Source organism: Rhinolophus ferrumequinum, chromosome 10 (assembly GCF_004115265.2).
Source record: "Rhinolophus ferrumequinum isolate MPI-CBG mRhiFer1 chromosome 10, mRhiFer1_v1.p, whole genome shotgun sequence".
Taxonomy (NCBI): Eukaryota; Metazoa; Chordata; class Mammalia; order Chiroptera; family Rhinolophidae; genus Rhinolophus; species Rhinolophus ferrumequinum.
Window position 1 is genome coordinate 41,639,163 of NC_046293.1, and position 22,035 is coordinate 41,661,197.

The following is a 22,035-nucleotide window of genomic DNA, read 5'->3' on the forward strand; positions in this document are numbered from 1 at the left end:
GAGATAACAAATGTTGCAAGGATGTGGAGAAAAGGGAATCCTTGTGCCCTGTTAGTGGGAATGCAAAGTGGCGCAGCCACTATGGAAAACAGTATGGAGGTTCCAAAGAAAATTATAAACAGAACTCCCATATGATCCAGAATTCCACTTCTGGGTATTTATCTGAAGAAAACGAAAACACTTATTCAAAAAGATATATGAATCCAATGTTTACTGTAACATTATTCACAATAGCCAAGATATGGAAACAGCCTAAGTGATAAATGGATAAAAAAAGTCACACACACACACACACACAATTTATTATTCAGCCATAAGAAAGAAGGAAATTCTGCTTTTTTGTAACAACATGGATGGACCTTGAGGGCACTATGCTAAGTGAAATAAGCAGAGAAAGACAAATACTGTAGGATCTCTCTTATATGTGGAATCTAAAAAAAAAAAAACGAACAAAACCAAAATCAAAGACAGAGAACAGATTGGTGGTTGCCAGTGGCAGAGCAGGGGTAGGGGGATGGGGGACCAGGGTTGGCAAAATAATTGAAGGGAATCAAAAGGTACAAATACAAACTTTCAGTTATAAAAGAAGTCCTGAGGATGTAATGTACAGAATAGTGACTATAGTTAATAGCACTGCATTGCATATTTGAAAGTTGTTAAGAGAGTGAATCTTAAAAGTTCTCATCACAAGAAAAAATATTCTGTCATTATGTGCGGTGATAATGTTAACTACACTTACTGTGGTGATCATTTCACAATCTAGACCATAACGAATCATTATGTTATATACCTGAAACTAATGTTGTACGTCAACTATATCTCAATAAAAAATAAAATAAAAACACCAGATTCCAAATTATTTTTTTAATCACACCATTAAAGTAGATTTTCATGAATTAAAAATAGCATGAAGCCTGACTTAAACCCTGTGAGACAGGGAAGGCCAGTCTGCATGGACTTCCACGTATTCAGATCAGATCACTAGTTTCTCTAGTGGAACTGACATTCTCTCTCTTATGAGCAACTGTGGGTAGTTTATGGAATCAAACATGTCTGGAAACAATATCCTGTTGATACTTGAACCTTTCTCATTGTCTCTACATTGTAGTTCTAGGAATAAGAGTGATCTTTACAATTCTTACAGCATCTCTAGGTAATGAGGGAGAGTTTTAGACAGACTTGAATGCAGTATTTAAGGTGCATAGAGATCAAAGTGGGGGGCGGGGATGCAAAGTGGCATTACCTTAGGCATCCTGTGACGTTGTAGAATATATCAAAATCGAGCAAACCATTCGCTTTCGGGTAGTCTCCCTCTGGCCACCCCGAAAATGGGATGATGATAGTCTCAGTCAGGATAAGCAAGGCTTCTGTTATCATGAGATTCTTGAGTTTGTCATTAGAGGACAAATTCCACAGCAAACCTAGAATCAAAACAGTACAGGACTGGGTCAAAATGACTGCCGAAAAGGTCTGTTAAGGCCACTACCCCTAGGGCTACGGTTAGTTATAAAGAAGAAGAAGTGGGGGACAGACCCCCTTGCCCATTGAAAGAATCTGTTTAGAGCTCATTAGATGACAATGGAAGGTGATCCATAAGAACAATTAAAAATATATGCAGATTTCCTCAGGAATGTGAATGAAAGCCAGAAATCTTTAAATATTTACTGCTGTTTCTCTTAAAAGACTCTACCATAAAGTTGAGTTCACTGAGATGACAAATTCAGGGCTCAACAAAAGGGAGGCTTGAAATGATCCTATTGGAACTAAGACTTCAACATTTTAAAGGGTCATATTTTTTCTCTTAGATGCATAAAGAGAATACCGTATTTTGTTAGCATAATTCACAGTTTTGCCCAAATTTGTGAAGAAAAAATAAGGATGCACATTATACATGGGTAGTATTAATTCCGTATCTATACAGATGTTTTTAATTCTTTTATTTATGCTTATGACTTAAAAGTGTAACTCTAGCTATCAATAACGATATCCGTATGCAAAATAACACCCTAGAATATGATCATTGGTTTTGTTGAATTTCTGATGAACTTGCAATGATGACGAAGAGTTCTCGGCCTTCTATGATGTGTAAATATCAGAAATTTGTTACCAGTATATAAAATTTCTCGTACCTTGTATCTATTCTTGTGTTTTGTAATTATTTGTTACACAAAATTTCTTGTACCATAGTATGTTAGATAACAAATGCTAAAATTCCTTTATAATACACAAAAAAACAAGTATCTAAATGTAAACAAATAAAAATTTGAATTAAAAAATTAAAACCAAAGATTTTTTTTTCCCCTGAAAGTTTGGGCCAAGAAACGTTGGTGTGCATTATACACGGGAGCGCATTGCACACAGCAAAATACGGTGCCTCCCTCTGCCTCCTGCTCCCCACTACCTGCAACTTCCACCTGACATTTGCCTCCCAATAGCAGGAAGGGCCTGCAGAAAGCCTTTGACTAGCTGCTCATGGCTGTCAACAGTAGGCTGATCAACATCACCAATTAGTATTTTTTGACTCCTACTCAATAATAGATTTTATGTCCTCCTGGAATTTAAGCTGGCTACCTGACATATTTCTTATATTAAAGTTTGGCAGTAAAGGCGAGACCAGAGTATTTTATCTATTTGCCAACTTGTATGGCCTAAGCATCCGTCTAAGACTGGTACCACATTTACTCACTTAACTTTCTCTTTCCTCTTGCCTTCCCCCTACACCCTACTCCCATCCAAGAGAAAGGCCAACTCAGGGAAAATTAAGATAATAGGATACTGTGCTTCCCAGGGCATTTGTGAGACAGAGACTGAAGCTGGGTGCTGAGAAAGAATACAAAATGGCATATACATTTAGGACTTGTTTTTCTTACAAATTCGGTGCTCAAATACTTCTGATTCCGTGGAAGAACTATACACCTATTGTTCTCTATTCCCATGGCTCTCAGCACATATAAAGTTGCCTTACAATCTTTCACACCTCAGTTAAGTTACTCTAACTCACTAGTGTCAAAGGACAAAGAGAGAGGGGACAGAAAGAGAAGGGATTTTCATTTGCTTCCCTACCCACGCCCCTACTGCTCAGTGTATAACTCCTACTTGTTAAATTTACTGCTTTGTCCGTACAAAGGAAAGAGGAAGCACAGGTACACAGGGCCATCTACTTTATGAGAAAAGCAAACATGGCAACCTTGGCTGGCTTACGTGGTGATATCATCTCCCCGAATTTTAATGACTGAAATAATAGCCTGTACAATTAAAGCTTGGTAATTATTCAACCATACTTGTATTTGGCCCATCAATTAGAACACTCTAGGCCAATGCAGTCTTTTGTGTTTAAACAGTTTATTTTGGCTGTGTACAAGTAACAGACTCCTAAAACAATAACCAAATATCCACTGCAGCCTACACTCAGCTTCCCGTAGGTACAGGGACACTGGGTTTTATGTCTTGTAAGAACTAGAATTTTGGCAGACGAGGTCTTTTCCTGATCAAACCGGCATTTGGGGTTAGTCATCAGCAGTGTCCCTCAGCCACAGATTTTGCAACACAATGACTTCATTCCTCCCACTTCATCTTCAGAGGCCCTGGACTGGGGGAGAGACAGAATAAAACTCCGAAGGTGGTGGAAGACAATTAATGGCAGGTCTGAGGCTGTGTTGGTTACTAAGCTACAAAAGAAAGTTAAAAAGAAAAGAGAGAAAAGGGGGAAAAAATGCTTCCTGTTCTAAATAAGCAAACAAATTAAGAGTCTCTGCCTGCCAGAGACTTAAAAGTGTGAGGCCTAAGGACAATTTCCTCTTTTTAAAAAGGACCACACAGGGCACTCAAAGGAAAAGCACACCTGACAATAAAAACCAGACAGGATTAATTTGAACAAAAAGAGTGGAATTTTCCTTCAACAGTACGTGTCTTTTATAGCTTGGTAGGCAATATTATTTCTACACAAATATATGGTTTGGGCGTTTGAGTATTTTTCAATTTTTACTATAGGATACTGTATAGAAATGGCGTGCCTTCCCAGTTTCTCTATGGCACGAAGCTAGGAAGGAACTTAAATGTTCACTAGAAATTTGAAATTATACATACTTACACACACACATCCTCACACATACAGACATAAAATCAATAAATGACCAATTACAAATTGGGAAAATAGGTAGGACAATATGAGACAAACGAGTTAATACCCTTAATATACAGAGTTCTTTAAATTTTATAGTCATTAAAAATTCAATGACTAATAGAAAAATTAACCCAAAGCTAAAAGATATTAGAGTCTAATATACATAGGAATGCATGCTCTCTGTCCTGTTTCCCCCAAAATAAGACCAGGTCTTATATTAAGTTTTGCTCCAAAAGACGCATTAGGGTTTATGTTCAGGGGACGTCATTCTGAAAAATCATGCTAGGGCTTATTTTCCAGTAAGGTCTTATTTTCGGGGAAACACGGTGGTAACTAAAGAAATGCAAATTTAATAGCTAGATATCATTTTCTGTGACTATAGGAGGCGAAACTAGAACCAATGAGTGGAAATTCTCGTGGAAGGAGATTTTGGCTCACTGAAAGTATAAACTTCTAAGACAGCTTTGAAGAAAACAGATCTGCTTGTAAGATCCAGCTGTTTCACCAGGTGCAGATAAAAATGAGCTCATCCTCTACCTAAGTATCGACAAAAAGGTTTTCTCCCAAAACTAGAGTTTTAGACTAGACTAGCCATTTTCAAATGAGCCTAGTGGCAAATCAGAATCACATATTCCTGGGCCACACCCCAAATCTACTGAGCCACAATCTCAAGATGAATTCCAGGAATTTATATTTTAAAAATGATTCCCATTTCTGGCATTGGGAAACTAATGAACTAGATGATCCTGACTAGATGTCTCTTTCAATGATCTGATTCTAGATTCCCTAATATAGTACTTAGGGTTTAGGTTTTCATTTGTCTCACCTTTAACTTCTGGGTCTATTTATTCACAGTGCTTAAATTTCAATCATTATAGTTACTTGTTGCAGCTGATTTGCCTGTAATTTTCTATCACTAGGCTCCCATTCTAGCCAAAAGAAAGGGAACTGGATTCTAGTAAGGGATATACTTTGAATAATTAACAATAATGTAACTGCATTATCCAAAAATATAATGCCAACTGTGATATTTGCAAAAAATAGCTAATTAAATAAGATATTAAAATCCATGTTTTATTAATATTGCCCTCTACGACTGGAAGTATAGTTATTTAACTAAGTCTGCATGACCCTTAGGTTAATAAAACGTGCAAATTTTATGATTAAATGAATCCTTGTCTTCAGTACAGAAGAGAAGGAGGAGCACTGTTTTTTTTAACTTTGCTTTTCAAAGTGATCACAGAGAAGGAGGATTTTTATTTATTTATTTTTTTTTACAATTTCCTTTGCATGGATATACTCTTTTCACCTAAATTTTGTAAAATTTATCCAGAATATCACATTATCACAAAGGGCGTTTATTCCAAGTTATAAATAAACCCAAGGTGCCTTGTGTTGTTGAACATTACAAATGAAGAACAAAAAAATATACAATTATTTAAAGAAAGTGCATATTGAGTATTTTATAGCAGTGTTTTTTATATTCTATGAAAATAAAGCAATCCAATTAAATATTTCCATAAAAGATGCAGCGGTCAAATATGAATTTTCAACAAATTTCACTGACAGTCATCCCGACTCTTCCTTACGCGATATGCAGAAGAGGATCAAGAATCCCATGCTTCATTCTTATCATCACCTGTCTGTTTAACCCAAGGCAGAGCCCTATATACTGTAGTCAGTGATTATTACTCAGTGACCTTGAAAATGAACCTCTGAGACTAGTAGGTACTGTTCTCATTTCAATCAAAGAATGCTACCACACTCACTTGGTAAGGGAGGGGGGACAATCTCATAGGGGGGAAATCTTTGATCCTGCAAAGATCAAAGAGGGAAGAGTTTCTCTCCTAGGCTGGTACAGAAAATGCCAGAAAGGTCAGTGAGTTGCCATTCTCTCCCAGGGAACAAAGCTCTGATGCTGAACTTAGTTAGGCATGTATAGAACCAGATGGTTCATTTTTTATTATCTTGGTCAGAAAAATCAAGGTCTTACCTGAAAACACACTTGATTCTCTCATATCTGTGTAATCTAGACATTTCCAGGTCACAAGTCTCTTTTTTTAATATTTGGTCAGACATCCACAGTTGCTGAGAAACTTACACAAGCACCACAGTGGTTATTGCAATAAATACACAGACATGAAATAAAAGGCAACCTAGTATTACAGGAGGCAAAGGTAGTTCAGAGAAGCCCCTTACTTCAAAACTCAGAGAGGGGATGCTGAAACTAAAGAACAGAAGGATGGCATTTGTTTCAGAGGAGAAGTGATATTTGAGACAGCTCCTGAAGGATAAGAGGGCTCTCTAGGTGTGAAAAAGGACTCCAGTCCAAGACAACAGTGGCAAAGACATTGAGACAGAACGGAGACATGGAACCGACCAGCAGACAGATAACTTTAGGATTTCAGAACTTGGGATGGAAGGGTATGAGGAAACACTGCTGTCAAGGGTCACCAGGTTCACATCATAAAATCTTTGTGTGCCGTGGACAGAGTACAGACTTTATCTCATAGGTAACGGGGAGCATAATGGGATAATATTTTCGTTTTAGAAAGAAATCACTAGCATTGTAGTAGATAGATTGGGAATGTGCAATATTGAATCGGAGGGCCAGGTACAAGGCTACTAAAAGAGCACCCCAGAAAGAGGAAGAGGGCTTGTACCCAGGCAATAACAAGAGCAAGAGGAGAGAGGAAGGGTCAAAGAGGAGTGAGGGAAGAGTTCTCTGATCTGAGATTCTCAAAGACCAGCGCCTTCTCAAAAATGTGTAAAAACGAGTCACCATCTGTCCCCCTAAGCAGTAGGTGGGAGCCATCCTGAGATAGGAAAACACCCAAATGAAACTGGGTTCAAATCCGGGCTTTTTTCTCTACTAGCTGTATAATGTTAGGCAACTAACCACCCTGAACCTTATACTGATCACATGTAAATTGTCAATAAAGCCTTTACGGAGGTCTCAGGAGGAACAGAGATGAAAAATGAAAAGCCCGAGCTGAGTGACTAGCTCATAATGGGGACTCAGGAAGATGTCTACGGAATAGACAAGAAGAAATCCACATATATGGTTACCTGCTTTGTGTTTTTTAAAAAAGATATAAACATGTCTACTTAAGTCAACAATTTATTTCTGAGGCCCAGAAAGCACTTATTTAGTTCTTCCATTAATAGAGCAATGGAAGTTATTTAGAAGGATTTGTATCAAACATTCAAGTTTCCACTCAATTCAATTAACAGGTAATGAACACTCTGGTACGGACGTTTGGCTTGTACTAGAAATCCTGGGACTTGTATAATCAACCTCCATTTATCAGCTCTGCAGATTATCTAAAGAGGACTGAATGGTTTCTTTGGCATCAATATCACAGAATGTTCTCTGACCTGAGTTTCCTATTGCCTATACAAAAGACGAGGAAGCATGGTTCAATGGATTACTTCCTTGACATATACCCACATCCTCCCAAGCTTTCTAGCTACCATGCACCCTAACCTCAATTACTCTATTACCCAAGCTTCCTCTAAATGACTAGCAGCTTCTTCCTGTATTTTTGCTTTGCTAGTGATGTTCACTTTGCTGGGAATGACTTGCATTCTCCCTCAAAAAACCAGTCCAAAGCCTATCCTTCTTTTAAAATCCACAGTGAAATATACTTCTTCATGAAGTCTTGTTTTGACTGTACAGCAGGATAGACTGATTCTTGCTGTGGTTCATTACGATATTTTAATGAAGCAAATGTTAGGTTCTAAATGTGAGGGTTGTTTTTTTTTTTTTTTTTTTTTAATGCCAACCATTACATACTTGTTCATGTTTTAGTGGCTGGAAAATAAAATCTGCAACCTCTCTAAACTGTGATTTTTCACTGCCTGTCACTTGAAGGCTACCTTGTAAATTTTGGCTACATGAATGAATGACTGAATGAATGAGATCATTTGATTTCTATAGGTATTTTAATATAACTCAAATAAGAAAGGAACTCTCCCATGGGATATGATAGCATGCAAGCAGAAAAGTAGCATGGTACAATCCTTCATATAGTTGTATAAAATTAAAATGTATCAAGACAGAAAAAAACGTGATATTTTAAGATACAAACAGGTACAGAGATATAATAATATTTTTATAGATAAAAGAAAACGGTTGTATAATAAAAGATGGCAGAACCACAAAATATATTCAATTCAAAACAATATTTGTGAAGTACCTCCTTTTTAAATATGTAAACATTGTCAACTGTTACCATTAAAAAAACTTTTATATGATATACTAAAATGTGTTAACTTCTTTGGGCCTTAGTTTCCTCATCTGTTAAATTGAGATTTAATATCCAATAATACCTAAAAATACCTCAAAAACCTAAGGTTTTGTTATAATTACATTTTAAAATGTATGTGTATCACCTGAGACATTGAAGATAATTAAAGTGTCCCCAAGGCCATACGTACTACTGATGACTGACTGCACTCAGTAACGCTTCTTGCACTCTTTGCAAGGTGTATAGGGAACACCAGCAGAGAGCTGATGGTGATGGTGATGGCAGAGGGAGGGCTGGAACGCCAATGAACCACTTCCTCCTCCACCATATGCACTTTGCATTTAAATGAATCTATGCTTCTCCATGCTTCAAGGATTACTAAAACGGTTGCTTTAATTCTATCTGATGAGTTCATCTGTCTAATCCATTGGGCAGAAAGGAGATATTTATATGTTCAAATCAGTATTTGAACAGAAATACGAAGTAGAGAACTGAAACACACATCCAGACATCTTTTCTTTTTCTTTTTTGGCGTGGGGGTTGGTGGTCTAGGGAACTGGTATTTTGAGGGGTTCAGGTGATGGAAGGATTGGAAAATATAGTTTCTGGTATTTTTGAATAGTTTGATTAAATTGATCCTCTTTATTAGGATGTTATTTGCCTCCCCAATTCACTTTCTTTGTGTCGATTTAGGAAGTAGATTGTTGAGTGAATAATAAAAAGAAGTGGGAGTTGTGGTTGGGTCTCTTCAGAATGTTTTGGACACCTCGGACAATACGGAAACCCACACATTCTCAAACTACACAGTTGGCTCTCAGTGAATGTATGCAAAATTTTTCATGCAGTGAGTCTTGTCAAGAAGTTGTTTTAAAGTTGTAGTCAAAGGTACATAGAGCTTCTAATTAAAAATATTAAGCCAAAGCCTCAGAACAATTTACCCTTCAGAAAAAAAGGAATTAAAATTTGCTTTGAATCTGGGGTCTACACCAGCAGGTGGCAATGTTCCTTGAAAGCATCTCTCAAATAATGACCCCATCAATCATTTGTTCCAGGGAAGGAGAAAAACAGATGACATAAGCCAGCTGGCTGGGGCGCACTGCATATACCCTTAAATATTCAGCAAGCCCTACCTGTTATTTGCTTTTTAGTCTCCAAGTCTCTGGTTTGCTTCAGCACCTGGAGCAGCCGAGGGACCCCGTTGAGTTCAGCCACCTCCAACTTGTTGTCATTGTCTTCAAACACCAAGTTTCTCAAAGCCCCGCACACGGCTCGCTGAACATCTTCATTCTGAACTTTGAGGAGCTGCAGAAGCTTGGGGATGCCATGAAGCTGATGAACCTGCAGAAGAAGCGGACACATTATTTCAGGTGACTATTAATTCCGATGTGGCATTGAAGACATTCCGTGTGACATGAATGAGCAGATGAAGGTTACTGATGTTGATTATAACTCCCAGCAATCAGCAAGTACGTGTGGCATAACCTGAGACTCATGGTGTACAGTATACTCCTGCTACAAGGTATCTTTCACCGAGGAGCTTACAGTAAGTTTGGGACGTTAAACCAAAACCCTATGAAAAAACTGAAGGAAAGCTAAGTGATAAAGGGTGGATAAATGATAGTGAAGTGGACAGAAACACTTAAGTGATAAAAGTCCTAAGCACAATCAAGAAGAACTGAGAATTAGAGGAATAAGGAATGTTTTATGGAAGAATACCACATTACAAGAGCATTTTTTTTTTCTAGGACAGAACTTTACAGTCCATATAAATTGAACAGAAATTATCTTCATCAATGGTAGAATTAAAAATTCGTTTACCATGACAACCATAGTAACAGTGCAAACTAACCTTAAATGTGAGCTATTTTTACGATCAATTGCTTTGAGTATTTAAAAGATTTATTACATTAGTCAAGCACTTTAAGTAAATAACACAACTTCACACTTTTTAATGTGCAATTAAAAAAATATTTCTTCTATCCAAATATGCAAGAAAGAGCATGCTGTCTGTAAGAAAAAGGACCAGAACTAGGAATAAAAAGAACAACAGTAGAAGGTTTAGATACTGAAACCTAGGCCGGTTTGAGGAGAGGCCAACTAATGGCAGTCTGAGCAAGGTGATTTTGTGTTTTAGGCCGCAAATATTATCTAAAGAAATCGAAAGCTGGACACAAGGTGGCTGGAGAGAAACGTGAAGTTGGAGACCGAAGGCTTTCTTTCTCATAGGTTTCCATTCACATGCCATTAAAATAGTTTCAAGTTGCTAAGAACTTTGGTAAAGATCTCAGTCATTGTCACCATCTTAATGCAGACATTTTTAGGAAATTAACTTGTTGTAAATGGATGTGAGTCCCCCTTTTACATGAAGTTCACCACTTAAGAATGATGCTCTAATTACACAGTTTATGCGCAGGGAAGAGTTGCACCAGCGGCACATTTTCATATTTTTAGCTTCGCTTCCATAGACAAATAAATAGTACTTAAGACCCAGTCTTCCAATCTTACATCTCCCTTTGTTAGGACAGGGGAGAAGACCAGCAAAGCAGGAATGAAAGTCAAGGTTGGAAAATAATCGAAACAATAAAAATAATAACCACAATAATAACAATAAAATAAAAATAACAAGCCCTCCTCCCACTTCTATCATTCGGAAGTGTTGGCATAGTGTTAAGAGTTTTATATATATATATATATATATATATATATTATCTAATTAATAGCTTACCAAGAACCTTGAGAAGAAAGCACTCTTTTGGTTCCTTTAAGGGTTCACTGCTGGTAATGAGGCATAATAATTCCACTTAGTGGCTCCCTTGAGAGGAGACATTTGCAGAACAGGAGACAATTGGGAGACAGGCCACAGCAATTTTCATGGGCTATGTCTAGAGCCATTCTAATATATCTGTAGGACACTGCTAATGATAAAGATTTCTTAGCTATCAATTCAATCCGGTCCAACAGAACATCGATTTGATCATTTCATCTATTCCATTACATTTCCTTAAAAGCAGAAACACACAATGTATTTTAAAACAGCCTATAACTCACATGTTTCCCTAATTCCGTCAATTTCTATTTCATAGCTGGGTTTTAAGGTGGTTAAATCCACTCTATAAACTTCAAATGCCAGCTCGATTAAATCTTCACAGTAGCAGCATAAACATCAGTTGTACAAAGAAAATCCTGTTTGGCCTGAAGGTACTCTGGTAGCTTCAGAAATATTGTATTACTCAATTTATAATTTATTAGTTTGCCTTCTTCAAAATCTAATGTGAAGAAACTTACTGGCCACATGCATTTCCAGGTATGATGACAGCATTAGTGGGAAGAGACATGTGGACGCCTCCTTTGTCCTGAGCAGGGAGTGTGGATGACAGTTTTGTTTACCGGCCCTCTGACCCGTTCTCTCCCCGGGCCACCTTTATCCCCTTGGCTTTCAGCACTTGCTGCAGCCAGGAAAGAAGGAACTGCAGACACACCGTGCTCAGATAAACGCTGCAATCCGACGAAAGCTCTACTTACTACAAAATTTGACTCTCTGGTGTGTGGCACTTACCCCACATTTAAAAATAGATTTGAGTTACTTTTACCCATTATGTCAAGCAAATGGATACAAATCATATCAAATGCAGGAAGCTGATGAGATTCTCCGCATTGCATATAACTAGAAGGGCACTGGTGATAAATCCTGTATACATTAGGACCAATGTCATATGTGCTGTTCTTGCCTTTTTAAATTCGGGGCAGCAGCTGGTACCACATGTGTTACACCATTGGTTACATGTGTTTCCCACTTATACTAAATCACCAGGGGATTTGTTCTCTCTTTGGAAAAAGGAAAAAAGAAACAGACTAATATGAATGTCTCAGAACTTCAAAAGAGCTTTCATTTGAGATGATTTCTAAATATATGAAAAGGCAGGGTCGCATATTAGAATTTTAATTTTCTCTTTGACTCTCTTCCCTTCCAACTCTGAAATTATTAAATGATGAGGATTTCTGCTGGCAAATAAGCAGAGGGAACAGACTGACTGTTGAGGTTAAGGGCTCTCTCATGCCCGTGCAGTTCCTTTGTGCTCACTTCCTTTCCTGTTGGGGATGTTCTCCCCACTCTGTCTCTCTTCCGGCAAAGCCCTACTCACCCTCCATGAACCAGCTCAAATGTCACCTTCTCCTTGAAATGTCACTCCCTTTCTCTCCTTTGCCTCCCATTGAATTAATCACTCCCTGTAAATTGGTATAAACTTTCAGGAAGGCAATTGGCAATTTGTGTCAAAAACTAAAAATACTCACTTCCAGAAACCTTCATTAGGACATAATTTGAAATGCAGACACTCTAACACAGGATAATGGTAACTACATTTTTTTATAATCGTGAAAAATAAGAAACCATACATGTCCAACAATGGGGGAAGACTGGCTAATGATTAATTGTCATGTACCCACGTGCTGAGATATCCCGAGGACAGATAGAGCAATGTTTGAACTGACAGGTATTTTATTAGTCATACAGTTCCCTCATCAGTCAAATGGGGATTGTGCAAGATTGGCAATCGTGTGCTAGACACGTAGTAATTACTCAGCACATGATAGCTACTACTACGCCACCATAAAATGTTTACAAACTATTAATGTTATGAGAAAATGCTTATGATACAATGTTATTGAGAAAAGCTGAGTAAAATACGCATTTCCACTCATAAACATAAACATAAAGAAGGGAATGAGATTCGGGGGTTTGGGAGAAATGGTGGGGATGTTAAGTTGTGAATGAGGCTTGCTGCTTTGTATTTAAACAAACACACAAACAAACAAACATATTTGTGCTTGCTTTTAAAAATCAAAACAAAACGATCCCTACCAACCAAGCTACATATTTGATTCCAGCTATGTATATATATGTGTTAAAAAAATCAGAGAAAACCAAAATGATAACGATAGAGGGACTGTGGGTATATATATTTTTTTCTTAAGTTCTCAAATTTCTTATAAGGAATTTGTATGAGTTTTATTATGTATAATATAATAAGATTTTACAAGACAGTTATGGCAGTCACTGCTTTGGTGATGAGATCTGAAGCAGGCATAAAAATAAAACCCGTTTAAGAAGGGTCTTGCAAATGAAGAATCTGTCCTTTATCCTGCAGGCAATTGGGGCAGCTGTTGGAAGGTCTCCCTGGGTGCTGTGAGGAGACTGGCTTAGGAATGGATAAGAATGGCGGAAGGGAGACTAATTAGGAGGCAGCTGGATTAACAGCGATGATGGTGACAGGGATCAACTGTCATACTAACTGGGGGAGGTACTACTCACTTACAGAGGAAATAATATTCTCTGAGTTATTATTTTGGGGCAGGTCTTGTACCATTGTCGGATTGCATTCTCACAATCTCTCTGTGTAGTAGGACTATTATTTCCACTTTATAGGTAGGAAAGCTGAGGCTTAGAGAGGCAAAATATCTTGCTCGAGATCACTCAGGTAATTAGGGTGCTGGGACTCAAACCCATCTCTGAGTGACTCCTGAGAGGCAATGCTTACACCTCTCAACCCAGCAGGAAGACCAAGTTTAGAAGGAGGGTGGGCTAGTGGAGAAGAATAGCAAAAGAAGATAATGTGTTCATTTCTTGGTAAGTTGATGCTGAGTTTAGTGGGAAGTCTAGGAAATAGATGGACATGTGGTTTGGAAACCAGGAAAGAGGTATGGGGTGGAGATGCTATGGGTCGTCGCATCTAGGTCACACATTATTGGAAACCATAAAAGTCGACGAGGCAGGTCAGGAGATGGTGTTGAATAAGACAAGCCCCAGGAAAGCATCTAAGGAATATTTAAAGGATAGGTCAAGGATAAATTTTTCACAGAGGACACCTGGAGGAGCCAGAGAGATGGAAAGAGAACCAGGAGACTCTGGACCAAAAGAAGAAAGTTTGAGAAAGGACAGAGGGATGGACGGTGTTAAATGCTGAGAGTCCCAATCATGTAAAATAAGAATCAAAAAGTTGCCATTGGTTTTAAAAGATATGACTTAAAATTTTGATCTTTATGTCCAAACTGTAATTGTTTTTTATACATAAATTAAAAACTATAGTGTCATGCTTAATATTAGAAGGATTTTGTTAATGTTCTTGGGTTATATAACATCACAATACTTAGATTTTTCTACAATGCATATATGTTTTTAGTTTTCAATATAGTTTTCATGTTTCAGTATTCTCAAAACCAGTCTTTGTTCTAGATTTATCACTGAATAAGAATTAAGAAGGCAAGTACAGCCTAAATTTTATATGTAAGCAAAATGATAATTGTAATAAAATTAGTAATTTAAAAGGTAATGGAAATCTAGCCCAACCTGGGTAACAAAAGAAAAATTCAAGTAATTCTGTAATATAAAATGAAAGCATGCATAATAATGCCCAGTTTTTAAAGATCGGGAATAAAAGATTTAAACATTTATCTGACTTAGCTGTAAAAGGTCTAATTTTAGCCCAATTCTCTTCACTTACACAGCAGGTTCATTACTAGCTAAATGCGTTATTTTGAAAAATCCTTCCTTATTCTTTCTATGGAACAAACACATAGGCAACGGTCAGTGAGAAATACCCAATAATTAAATAATTTTTAAAACTAAAAATAATCTAGATGTGCAGATAGGTTTTTTAAAGCAATACCTAAACTGCAGATGCCATGAATAAATATCGACAAATTTGACGTCATAAGAATTTTTAAATCCTGCATGATGAAATATACCATAAGACACGTAACACTGGATTATGTATCATAGGTAAAGAACACCTACAAATCATTAAGGAGATACATATCTTAGTAGAAAAATTGATAAAAAACTGACAATCAACTGAAGAAATACAAGGTCAAAAAAATACATCAAAAGGTGCTCAACGTGGGGCGGCTGGATGACTCAATGGTTAGAGCACAATGCTCATAACACCAACGTAGCCGGTTCGATTCCCACATGGGCCAGTGAGCTGCACCCTCCACAACTAGAGTGAAAACAGCAGCTTGACTTGAAGCTGAGCTGCGCCCTCCACAACTAGATTGAAAAAAACAAACCGAGTTGACTTGGAGCTGATGGGTCCTGGAAAAACACAGTGTTCCCCAATATTCCCCATTAAAAATAAAAAATAAAAAAAGTGCTCAACTTTATGATGAAAGAAATGCAAGTGAAAAAATTAGAAGCTCTTTCGTCTGACTCTGCTTACCTGATCTGTAGGATTAACTCATTCTTTTTTTCCCCTCTGTGAAATCTGCTGAATCCCCAAGTACTATCGAAAGCTGGTACTCTGTGTTGGGCTTTACATTCCTGTTTCTACCAGTTGAGTTACATGTTTACCAAAAATAACTTAGGTTTGTTTCCCAATGTATTGTCAACAGTACTTGTTCTTATATTATGTATTATTTGCCTATTCTAAAAATGAATGAAATATAAATATGAAAAGAGTTCTGTCTCCCTGAGAATTAATCTAAATGCTTTGGAAAGACTAGATAAAGGTGAAGAGCTTAAAAAAACTCTATTTGTGGACAAAATTAATGTAAAAGACTAGAGAAAATGTAAAAATCTGAAAGGATTTGAACTTAGATGAATTAGTACCATTAAGTTTTCATTTCACTTTAAAGAAACTAAAAATGGCATATGATACATAATGGGTATAGATTATGTATGAATGATGATGACACTTTATAAGTATGTGTGTGTGTGTGTGTGTGTGTGTAATTTTTAAAAAGATTTCTCTGTAACTCTTTGATTAACTGACCAACTATTAGTCTAGATTTCACAAGAGAGAAAATTTTCTACTATACAGTGATTTTTTGTGTTTATTAGATTAACAAAAGCCAACAAAGAAGAATAATATCTGTGGAAGTAATGGTGCATGTAAATGGGTACTTTGATACAATATTGGTGGGAGTGTAAATTTGTACAATTTGGGGAAGGATTTTTAGGGAGTTATTTACCAACATTTAAAATGACTCCATAATAAAAAGGACTGAATTTACCTACTTCCTGAAACAATTTTAAACAGCAGGCAAAACACACAATGATTGCAATGACTGGACATGAAGCAATAATGGATAGTGATCCCTAAGAGGTGGAAAACAAGCAAGCATTCCCAGGCTGTGGGTTCAATGAGGGGAAACCTTAGTGGAATTCAATAAGCAGAGCTAAGGAGACTGAGTGCAGAATCGGAGAAGAACAAGCAGGCTAGTGTCTCCAGGGAAGAGCAGCAGCGAGAAAAGGGCTGCACAAAATGAGAACTCTTGAAATCTGCAGAGGGTCCCCCTCTAATATTCAGTAGAGTATTAATTAGTGCCTGTGTGTGAGGAAATCGCCCGAAGCCAGGGAAATAACCACCTGAAAGGATTTAAAGGAATAGCTCCTCATGCTCACACAGGCCCATGAACCCTGCCTATTTTCACTAGCCAACCAGAAAACTTCATGATTCATGGTGCATTAGGTTGAGTTCTCAGAAGTATCTTGCCTTAAGAAATGGGGACTAATTAGTTCTAGGAAAACATGCTGCTCTGGTCCCACCTAACAAATCTTAAAAGCAGGGTTTGAAAGGATCAAATTGTTTCCAAGTAAATTAACGGCATTCTAGAATAAAGCTCAAGAATATTTACAGAAAAATAAAAATATCCAGCATCCAACAAGATAAAATTCTTAATACCAGGCATTCAAAGAAGAAAAATATGACCCATATTGAGGAGAAAAACCAATCAACTGAAACCCACCAAAAATGGGCACAGATGTTAGAATTAGCAGACAAAGTCACTCAAGCAGTTGTTTTAACTGTCTTCCATATGATCAGAAATCTTGAGCAAAGGGACATGTTAGATAGGGACACAGAAGGTATAAAAAAGACTCACTTTTTACCTCTTGAGATAAAAACTACAATTTATAAAATAAAAAAATCATACTGAATGAGATTAACAGCATATTAAACACTGCAGGAGAAAAGACTTGTGAATTTAAAATACAACTGAACTTATTCAAAAGGAAACACATGCGGGAAAAAGACGGAAGAAAAAGAATAGCATATGGATGAGATGTGTGGCAACTTCAAGCAGCCTGATATGCATATAACTAGAGTTCCCAAAGGAGGAAAAGAAAATATATATAAAGAACTAATGGTTGAAAATTTCCAAACAAAACACCAAAATTTGATGAAAAGTCGAAATCCACATATTTAAAAGCTCAAAAACTCCCAAGCACAAGAAACCTAAGGGAACTACACCAAGGCATATTGTGACCAAATTGCTCAACACCAGTGATGTAAACAGAAAACCTTAAGAGCAGCTTGGGTGAGTGGGGGGTAGACACAGTATGTACAGAAGAGCAATAAGGACTACAGGAGATTTCTTATCTGAAACACTGTAAGTAAGAAGGCAGTGGAACAACAACTTTCAAGCACTGTAATTAAAATACTGTGAATACCAATGAATCTATTGGTAGTGAAACTACTTCTCAAAAGCAAAGATGAAACTCTTTCTGAAATTCAAATGCTGAAATAATTAATCACCAGGAGACCTGCACTAAAATAAATGTTAAAGAAAATTCTTCCGGCAAAGGGGAAATGATAACAGATGACATCTACACAAAGAAATGAAGAGCACTAGAACAACTTAGATGAAATAAAGTCTTTGAAAGATACAAACTACCCAAGCTCACTAGGAAGAAACAGCCCAAAGAGTCCCATCAATTCAAGAAACAAAATTGGTAGTTAAAAAACTTCTCACAAAGAAAATTTCAGGACCAAATAGCTTCACTGGTGAATTCTACCAAACATTTAGGGAAGAAACAATACCAGCTCCAATCAAAGTCTTTCAGAAAATTGAAGAGACCACCTCTTAATTTATCCTATGAGGCTGGTATTATCCTCAATCTAAAACCGGACAAAGACATTACAAGACAAGAAAATTACTGATCAATATTCTCTATAAATATTGCTGTATAATTTCTTAACAAAAGTTTAGCAAATCTAATTAAAAAAATAAAAAGTGACAGAACATCAAAACTAAGTGGGGTTAATCCCAGAAATGGGATAACATTTAAAAATCGAAGAAAGTAATTTACCATATTAGCAAAATTAAAATAAGAACCATGGAAATATTTCAACAGATGCATAAAAAGGATCTGATAAAAATCCAATAGCCATTCCTGAGTAAAAACAAAACAAAACAAAAAACAAACAAAAAAACTCTAGGGATAAAAGGGAAAAAATTAGGGATAAAAGGGAAAAATTAGGGATAAAAGGGAAGTTCTTTAACTCGAAATGGGGATTTATGAAAAACTTATGCCCACAGAAAACATCACACTCAATGGTGAAAAGTTATTAGCTTTTCCTCTAAGATTAGAAACAGGACAAGGATGCCTAATCTTGCCACTTTTATTCAATAGAATACTGGAAACAAGTTACCTAAGCCAGGCAACAAGTCTAGAGAAAAAAAAAAAAGAGGAATCCAAATTGGAAAGGAATAAGTAAAACTATCATCGTTTGCAGATAACATGAAAACCCTAGAGATTCCTCCAAAAAACTGTTAGAATTAATTAATGAATTCAGTAAAGTTACAGGATTAAAAAAATCAATATACAAAGATCTATTGTTTCTATACACTAAAATGAATGAATGATCAGAAATTAAGAAAACAATCCCATTTGCAATTGCATCAAAAAGCATAAAGTACATAAGAATAAATTTGCCAAGGAGATGAAAAACCTGTACACTGAAAATAAGAAGACATTGACAAAAGAAGTTGAGGAAGATGAAAATAAATGGAAAGATATTCCATGCTCATGGATAGTAAGAATTATTATTGTTAAAATGTCCATACTACCGAAAGCAATCTATAGATTCAATGTAACCCCTACTAAAATTCCAATGCATTTTTCACAGAAATAGAACAAACCTAAAATTTGTATGGAACCACAAAGACCCTGTATAGCCAGAAAAATCTTGAGAAAGAAGGCCAAAGCTATAGCGTCATGCTTCCTGATTTCAAACTATATTAAAAAGCTATAGTAACCAACAGTATCGTATTGGCATGAAAACAGACACATAAATCAATGGAATGGAATAGGGAACCAAGAAATAAACCTACACATATATGGTCAATTAATTTACAACAGAAGAATATTCAATGCTGATAGGAAAGTCTCTTCAATAAATGATGCTGGGAAAATTGGACAGCCACATGCAAAATAGTGAAAGTAGACCATTATTTTACACCATTCAAGAAAATCAATTGAAAATTGGATCAAAGACTTGAACGTAAGACCTGAAATTATCAAACTCCTAGAAGAAAATATGGGAGGTACGCTCTGGGGTACTGGTCTTGACGATGATTGTGTTGGATTTGACACCAAGAGAAAGGGCAATAGAAGCAAAAATTTTAAACAGGTGGGAAGACACCAAATGAAAAGCCTCTGTGCAGCAAAGGAAACGATCACAAGAGGAAAAGGCAACCTACGGAACGGGAAAAATATATACAAATTATATTTCTGATAATGGATTAATATACAAAATATATTTAAAAAACTCATATAACTAGCAAAAAATCAAACAAATGATAAAAAATGGACAGAAGATATGAATAAACATTATTCCAAAGAAAATATGTATGTAAATGGACAACAGGTATATGAAAAGATGTTCAACATGACTAATCATCAGGGAAATGCAAATCAAAACCACAATGAGATATCACCTCATACCTGCTAAGATGGCTATTTCCAAAAAGACAAGCAATTACCAGTGTTGTTGAGAATGTGACAAAAAAACAAACAAAACACCACCAAAAAACCCTTGTGCACTGTTGGTGGGAATGTAAATTGGTGCAGCCACTATGGAAAACAGTATGGAGGTTCTTTAAAAATAAAAGATAGTACTAGCATATGATCCACCAATTCTACTTCTGGGTATTTACCTGAAGAAAACAAAAACATTAACTTGAGAAGATAGCTGCACCCCTATTTCATTGCAGCATTATTTACAATAGTCAAGACATAGAAACAACCTAAATGTTCACTGATGAATAAAGAAAGAAAGAAAATGTTGTATATATGCACAATGGAATATTATTCAGCAATTGAAAAAGAAGAAAATCCTGCCATTTGTGACAAAATGGATGGACCCTAGGGGCATTATGCTAAGTGAAATAAGTCTACTAGAGAAAGACAAATATTGTATGATCTCACTTATGTGGAACCTAAAAAACAAACCAAACCAAACAAACAAACCCAAAATCCTAGATACAGAGAAGGGATTGGTGATTGCCAGAGTTGGGGTTTGAGAGTTGAGTGAAATGGGTGAAGGTTAGTCACTTCCAGTTATAAAATAGTAAGCCATGGGGATGTAATGTACATTATGGTGACTATAGTTAATAATACTGCATTGTGTATTTGAAAGTTGCTAACAGTAGATTTTAAAAGTGCTCATCACAGTGAAAAAAATTTGTAACTATGCATGGTGACGGGTGGTAAGTAAACCCAGTGCAATGATATCACATCATATGTATATATGATATATACATATACAATATTATTATGCTTTATACTCGAAACTAATGTTATATTTCATTATATCTCAATTAAAGAAACAAAAAACAACAAAGAAGGAAAAAATGGTGTTAAAAGATACTAAAATATAAAAAATTTCCTTTCTTCAAAAAAAAGCTCCCCACAAAATTATTTTAGGTTAAATCCCTCAAAAATAAACAAATATATAAACAAACCTAGAGGTAGCATCATACTTAATAGTGAAAGAAAGACTGAATGCTTTTCCCTTAAGATCAGGAAGAGGACATGTCCACTCTCACTTCTTTTTAACATTGTACTGGAGGGTCTACCCAGTACAAAAAGAAAAAAAGGAATAATGAAATGTAAGCCATCCAGATTAGAAAGGAAGAAACAAGACTATCTTTATTTGTAGATTCATCAGATTTTCTACATTGAAGATCATGCCATCTGCAAATAAAAACAGTGAATTTAATGACTGTAGACAATATAAAACTATAGTAATCAAGACAGTGTGGTATTTGCATAAAGACAGACAAAACGATCAATGGGATAGAATATATATTCCAGAAATAGACTCACACATATGTGATCAATTTCTTTTCAACAAAGGTGCAAGAACAATTCATACTGAAAGGATAGTCTTTTCAGCAAATGGTGCCTGAACAATTGCATGTATATACATTGTTTTAAAAGGAACTTCAATCCACATCCCGCAATATATACAAAAATTAACCCTAAATATACCATAGACCAACTATAAAATCTAACATTTATAAAACTTATAGAAGAAAATATAGATTATCTTTGTGACCTTGGACTACAGAAAGATTTCTTGGATACACCATGAAAAGCATGATCCATAATGGAAAAAAGTGGTAAAATGAACTCAATCAAAATTACAAACTGTTAAGAGAATGACAAGACAAAACACAACTGGAGAAAATATTTCCATATCACATATCTTAAAAATGGCATATCCAGAATATATAAAAAACTATCAAAATTCAGTAAGAAAACAAAAACTCAAATTAAAAATGGGGAAAGATTGGAACATACATTTCACCAAAGAAGATATACAATGGCAAATAAGCACGTTAAAATGATGTTCAACATCATTAGTCATTAGGGAAATGCAA

General features: G+C 36.1%; 1 protein-coding gene across 1 annotated transcript in view; it reads right to left on the minus strand.

The window, feature by feature from the left end:
- PKP2 (plakophilin 2) overlaps nt 1–22,035 on the minus strand; it is a 78,003-nt gene that overhangs the window by 33,447 nt on the left and 22,521 nt on the right. Inside the window, exons 5-6 of the mRNA XM_033118490.1 lie at nt 9,504–9,711; nt 1,244–1,421 (exon numbers count right to left, since the gene is read on the minus strand). Of these exons, the coding sequence (XP_032974381.1) occupies nt 1,244–1,421; nt 9,504–9,711 (386 nt within the window). The remainder of the gene's footprint in view (nt 1–1,243; nt 1,422–9,503; nt 9,712–22,035) is intronic.